Genomic DNA, 7,223 nt, shown 5'->3' with positions numbered 1-7,223 from the left:
TAGATAGATAGATAGATAGATAGATAGATAGATAGATAGATAGATAGATATTCACCTGCTGATTGTGGGAAGGTATGACTTTGGATTTCACCGTTTCCTGTCATCCCGCCACACTATAACCTCTACTGCAAAGTATATGTGAGAAATCCTGACACTCACCTGTCCATTGTCCTTTCCAAGTGTGTGATTTAGTGGATTTCATCCATGGAAAAGGTAAAATGGTTCTGCTCCTTTCATCTAAGAGTCCAGGTTCTGTGTCTTCTGGATAAGGCATTGTTTGTTGCTGGGGGTGAGGGATCCCAGGATGATGATGGTGGTGGTGATGATGATGGTGAAGATGGGGTACAACTGGGTCTTCTGATATAGGCGGCACTTCGTAAGGTGAGATATCTGGCGGACTTCCTGGATCCAAACTTATCATTGAGTTGGAGAACGTCGCCGGTTGCTGTCTTCCCATGTAGAGACATGCTGGAGGGTTTGGGCTATAGTCCTGACCCTGGCTCCTCTGAAATGCACAAGAGTCCTTGTAAATGTGGGCTGTAGAGTAGTACTGGTCATCCGTGTTCATGGCTGTGAGTGTATCAGGAAAACATAAGGAGCTGGTTAAGTCCTCCTCTGTGAAGTTTGCACTGCTAGCTGACAGGTAAGCTTTACCTGCAGGGAATGGCCTCACTGCTACAGTCACATTGGTTGCTCCTTGGTTCATGTGATTTGGCAATTGGCATCAGATGGGAGTGTCCTATGTAAGATAAGTGCAGCTGTTTCACTCTTTCTTAGTGACCATTTCCCTATATTTGTCCCTCACTTTGTATACCACACAGGTGAGCCGTGTATTGGACCTGGACGTCAAGCGCATTGGGTCACATTGTGAATGTGGACTGATTATAATGATGGTTAGTGATTAAGGGCAGCGTCTTGAGCTAACGTGTTTTGGAGCAGTAGCTTCCTTCTGTATACCTGATTTGATAAACCTATCAGCAGATGGAGGGCTATCTGAGTAAAAGATAACACATATGAGCTTTATCACTGGAACCTCCCTTAATGGTGTCCTTCACCTCTCAGAGATACAGTGCAGTCATCTGACAACTACTTTCCCTAAGAGGTCATAGACCTAACAATTTTTGTCAACCAATAATAAGCTTTCAGACTGATAAACAATGTATCTTTGTTACCAAAACAGTCAAGCTTTGGACAATCCCATTTTGTTAGAAGGATCCCCAGACGATAAGCTGATCACAGGAAGTGATCAGCTGTAATCTGTGCGGAAACCAGGTAGAAAGTGTTCAATTTCCCTGCAGTGCCACCACAGGAGAAATGAAGCATTACCCAATGGTCACTCAAAAGCAGTGAACTATCCATGTGATACATGGACATGCTGCGTCCTCCAGAGCCTAAGACCTTCTTTGTAGCTGCTCTCCACTTTGGCTATTAGATGAGGGTCCTAAATTAAATCTCCCCCTAGAGTATGTGAATATGAGCTTGGTAAATACTAGTATGTATTTAATTATCAATATAGATGAGCAAACAATTCTAGACAAATCAAATTTGGTCCGAATTTTCCATAAGTGTCGTATTTGGCAATTTCAAAATTTACAGATTAGAAAAAGGATCACATGACCTCGAGGGCTTTCCCATAATGCCTTGCCTTTCCAAAATCAACTGCAATTATCCCTCCCTCTACCCATATATGTTGCTGTCAACGAGATTGAAACGGGTTGGATCTTACTTGAATACAGTCCTACAAGACATCAGAGAGTCAGACATGATTTTTCACGGCAATACAAGCTCATTCATTCGATTTGCAATAAATGTATTCGAACAAATCGAATCAGACACGAAAAAATGTTGGGAAATTTGCTCATCTCTAGTCATGAATGATAAAAATATTGTACAATTTATTATTTTCACCAAAAATGGGTAACTGTAAATTATTCTGCAGATATGAGCACATTTCAGCAATTGGCGTAACAATTGTAAAAGAGGAACTCTGTACAGCTCTGCATAATATGTTGGCACCATATAAGAAACTGAAATAAATAATAAATAAATGCCTCAAAGTTGTAAGTCATTACAGCTATCATTGCAGAAATTAAGCGAGAATTTCTAACAATTTAATTTTTAACAGAAAATTTGTTGAAATTTTAGCAAATATCTTTGCATATGTGGTGTTATCAGATTAATGTTCTGTTATCTGAATGTAACCCGCCTGTCTAAAGGTTAATTTAAAACAAGTGATTTTCCCCTAAAACAACATATCTGCAGCACACCACGATTTGTCCTTAATTCAGATGAATTCATACAGAATGTTCCTGTTTTAATTCAAAAATTTATTTTTTTACATTTTTAACATACTTTGTACCTCAACGCTTCAATATTTTTCAAGACCTCTGCTTGAAATCAGTGAATGGAAACATTACATCTCGATTCTGATCCTGTCCAACAATGATGTTTGCAAAGCATATTAGTAGATGCACTTAAAGGGGGTTGTACATGATTAGAAAAAAATGACTGCTTTCTTCCAGAAACAGCGCCACACCTGTCCATGGGTTGTGTCTGGTATTGCAGCTCAGCTCTATTGAAGTGAATTAGGCTGACACGCAATACCACAAGCAACCTGTGAACAGATATGCAATGTTTTTGGAAGAAATCAGCCACGTTTTTCTAATTCTGTACAACCCCTTAAACTAGCTCTGCCCAGTGTCAGTTGTTCATTATCAGAACAGGTATTTCAGCCTCTGAATGTTTCCATTCACTGATTACAAGCTGAGATATTAAAACCAGTATAGAATTGCTGCTAAATCATTTTTATTTTTTTTGAATGTTCAGGCTACTTATCAGTAGGAACTCTTATCATTAGTTGCATTGAACAAAAATGTAAACAATTGAACCTTTTGGCTATGTTCACACGGGGTATTTTGCCGAGTTTTTTGACGCGGAAACCGCGTCGCAAAACTCGGCAAAAACGGCCCGAGAACGCCTCCCATTGATTTCAATGGGAGGCGTCGGCGTCTTTTTCCCGCGAGCAGTAAAACTGCCTCGCGGGAAAAAGAAGCGACATGCCCTATCTTCGGGCGCTTTCGCCTCTGACCTCCCATTGACTTCAATGGGATGCAGGAGAAAGGGTATTTCTCGTTGTTTTATGCCCGCGGCGCTCAATGGCCGCGGGCGAAAAACGGCGCGATAATCGCCGCGAAAATCGGCGTGCAGGGAGAGGAATATCTGCCTCAAAGTTCCAAACGGAATTTTGAGGCAGATATTCCTCCCCCAAAATACTCCGTGTGAACATAGCCTTAGATGAATGCTTTGGACATAGCCTTCTAGGTAGAAGGGTTCCCTGACGATAAGCTGATTACAGGGTGCCATGCTGCTGGGATGCCCAGTGGTCATCTGTAATATGTGGGTTAACCTGGCAATGAGTGTTCAATTATCCTGCAGCGTCACCACAGGGGAAACAAAGCATTACACAGTTCTCATTGAAATCAATGAGTAGTCTCTGTAATGCACAGATGTGCCGGGTAAGGGTCCTAAATGGGGACCCCAATCTATTAAATCAGAAGTCTCATATAGTGTATTTGAATATGTCACTTGAGCCTAAGCTCCCACCAATAATGTGGCCTCAACGTCTAAGGCCTCATTCACACGGCCATGCCCGTAATCACTGCCCGTGATTGCGGGCACGGCCGGCCGCCAACGGCAGCAGACAGACACATTTTCGGCCTGTGCTCCTATACAAAGTATAGGAGCACAGTACGTAAAAAGCAAAAGTTAGGACATGTCCTATCTTTTGCGGAGGCTTTAACGGCCCGGACATCTTCCCGCAGAAATATGGGAAGGTTTCTTTAGGCCCCATGAATATGACCGTAGATTTCATCCATCTGTAAATACTGTCCGTAAATACGAATCCGTAGTCATTTATAGTCATCCATAAACCATCCGCATATACGGCACAGTGTCCATAAATACGGTTCGTAGTGCATCCGTAATGCAGCAGTACTGACGGATCCGCAAAAAGAAGAAAACCACAAATGATATGCAACATCTGAAAACCTGGTGTCGCCTAGCAACGCGCCCGTAATTACAGATGGCTACGGGTGCAAATCCGTAGCTGTCCGAAATGACGGAAGCACCCATAGACTGCTATGGGGAGTCCGTGCTGTAATTACGGACAAAAAAAGTAGATGTTCTATCATTTCTATGGCACGGACACCCATCTGTAAAAATACGTATAGGTGTCCGTAGCCCATAGAAATGAATGGGTCTGTAATTACGGATGAAAAATATGGTCGTGTGCATTGGGACTTAGACCATGACTGGTAGTGGGAACTATAACATGTTTTACAGATCACAGATGAACATACTTTATAAACAATATTATTAAAGGGGTTTTCTCACTAAGGCAACCCCCTTCCATGTGTTCTATTAGGTCATAGGGACATCAAAGAGGCTCGAATCCGGACTATCCATGTATTATGGACGGCCATTCATTTGAGTGACTGACATGTAATACTAAATTCCTATTGCAGGGAAAATGTATTGCTGAGTGCAACTTATCCCAGCTGATCAACGGGGGTTTCTGAAGTTGGACCCACAGCGATCAGCTGATCACGTTGTCATCTTAATTTTACAAAGTTGCTTTTGAGATGAGACAACCCTCTTAAAGAGGCTCTGTCGACAGTTTATAAGTGCCCTATATCCTACATAATCTGATCGGCACGGTAATGTAGATAACAGTAGTGGTTTTTATTTTGAAAAACGATCATTTTTTAGCAAGTTATGAATCATTTTAGATTTATGCTAATTAGTTCTTAATGACCAACTGGGCGTTTTTTTTACTTTTCACCAAGTGGGCGTTGTAAAGAGAAGTGTATGACGCTGACCAATCACCGTCATACACTTCTCTCCATTCATGTCCACTTGTTTCACTGCACAGCGTGATCTCGCGAGATCACGCTGTGACGGGACTTCCTCCCACAGGTTCTTCATCGGAGCCATGAAAGACTTAACAGGCATCGCCTCCAGCCGCTGCAGATTCAGATTAACGTCCTGACACGGCTGGAGGCGATGTCTGTTGACGCCTCCATTGCTCCAGTGAAGGACCTGTGGGAGGAAGTCTCGCCACAGCGTGATCTCGCGAGATCACGCTGTGCAGTGAAACAAGCTGGGCTGGAATGAAGAGAAGTGTATGATGCTGATTGGTCACTGATTGGTCAGCGTCATACACTTCTCTTTACAATGCCCACTTGGTAAAAAGTAAAAAAACGGCCAGTTGGTCAGTAAGAACTAATTAGCGTAAATCTAAAATTGTTCATAACTTGCTAAAAAATGATCGTTTTTCAAAATAAAAACCACTGTTATCTACATTACAGCGCCGATCACATTATGTAGGAGAGAGGGCACTTATAATCTGGTGACAGAGCCTCTTTAAATTAGGTTGTTCACAGTTCCACAGTGCACTTTTATCTCTTTTCTCACCAAAATAGTTTTAGATTTGTTTCGTTTTCTACCGTTAAGGGAAAAATACCAGCTGTGACCTGATTTCCTGGCAGCCCCAGACGGGACACAGTAAATTGACCTTCTGGGAGCTGTTTACTAGTGAATTGGAACATTGTTAGATATTAGCCGGCTGGGATCACAATGCTATCAATACTGGGTATGATAGTAAGTCCATTGACTATTGAAGGGGTATTTTCTAGAGGTATGGTTGAAATGTGTTGACCCTTACAGATAATCTGCTCTTGGTTGACTTGGTGACAAGGATATGAGGAGGCGGAGAGCTCCCAAACAGGACAAAGATCACTGCGATGGCTGTTCCAGTCTGTCATTCTCACACTTGTACACACACATGTACCATATTTACTCTGCACTCCTAGTCCGGGATCCATTTTAATGCTTCATTTACCCCTATTTAGCACAACAAGTGCAGAGCTGGTATCTTGAAGTTTCCTGAGGTAGAAAACATATCTAATGTGTTGTAGCAAAGGTAATATTTGTATTGTTAACAAATGTCACTTGAGAGGAACATATTGGTTTGAAAAAACAAGTATACTGATGGGCCATATTGCATCGGAAAACTTGAGACTAGCCTTAGCAAATAAACATGCCATGTAAGGGCTTTGTCCATAGTATGGATTTTTTTTTTACCTTATATTCTTAATTTAATTTTGAAATAAAAAAAAATCACCAATAAATATACATCCTCTTCCGTCATGTTCATGAAAATTCTACTTTTGTTTGTTAGTCTTATCTGCTTCTAGTAAAGCAAGGTGACACTAATTCTGGGTACCATTATCGCTCCCACATGGGTTATGCTTCACGCTAGCAAATCTGCCAACCTATGCAGTGATTTGGGGATGTCTTACCGCTTACCTAGGCAGCTTTACCTTTCAGGATTCTAAGAAATCTGGATGACAAATAATGCGGGAGCGTTCTGCTACCATGTTGCTTCATAACCAGGCAGATTTGCGTTTGCATTGCCGATGGAAGAGTGCTAAACCTTGTTGTGGGGGACATTTTTTGCACTTTACCTGTAGAAGTATTTGGGTGGATTCACACGCTACAGATTTTGTTACAGAAATTTCTGCAACTGTAAATAAGTTCCATTCATCTGCAGAAACAACCCCATTCCGATTAAATTAGATTATTCTGTCGTAAAAATTGCTGTAACAAAATCTGCCATGTGTGACCGCACCCTAAGGCTGGGTTCACACCCTATTTACGGACGTAATTCGGGCGTTTTAACCTCGAATTACGTCCGAAAATACGGCTCCAAAGCGCCGGCAAACATCTGCCCATTCATTTGAGTGGGTTTTACGATGTACTGTGCCGACGGTCATTTTTTTTACGCGCCGCTGTCAAAAGACAGCGCGTAAAAAAGACGCCCACGTCAAAGAAGTGCATGTCACTTCTTGGGACGTAATTGGAGCCGTTTTCCATTGACTCCATAGAAAAACAGCTCCAATTACGTCCGCAATGGACGCTGCGAAAAACGCCTGCACATGCCATTACGTCTGAAAACAGCTCTGTAATTTCAGGCGTATCGAACGTGTACGTGTGAACCTACCCTTAGGGTAAGTTCACACGCAGTGTTTTCAGGCATTTTTTGGGGAGTAAACACCTTGAAAAACACCTGAAAAAAACGGAAACTAAATGCTTCCAAACATCTGACCATTGATTTCAATGGGAAAAATGGTGTTATGTTCAGATGGGGCGTTTTTTTTACGTGT

At 41.9% G+C, this 7,223-nt stretch overlaps 1 protein-coding gene across 1 annotated transcript in view; it reads right to left on the bottom strand.

Annotated features, from left to right (window-relative positions):
* The window catches only part of PDX1 (pancreatic and duodenal homeobox 1), a 44,373-nt gene extending 43,805 nt beyond the window's left edge, over window positions 1–568 (bottom strand). The window contains exon 1 of the mRNA XM_075850020.1: window positions 160–568. Within this exon, the coding sequence (XP_075706135.1) occupies window positions 160–568 (409 nt within the window). The remainder of the gene's footprint in view (window positions 1–159) is intronic.
* Between the last annotated feature and the right edge of the window lie 6,655 nt (window positions 569–7,223).

Source organism: Rhinoderma darwinii, chromosome 2 (assembly GCF_050947455.1).
Source record: "Rhinoderma darwinii isolate aRhiDar2 chromosome 2, aRhiDar2.hap1, whole genome shotgun sequence".
In the NCBI taxonomy this organism is placed as follows: domain Eukaryota; kingdom Metazoa; phylum Chordata; class Amphibia; order Anura; family Rhinodermatidae; genus Rhinoderma; species Rhinoderma darwinii.
Note: the sequence above shows the minus strand (reverse complement) of the source record. Positions and strands in the feature narration are given on the sequence as shown.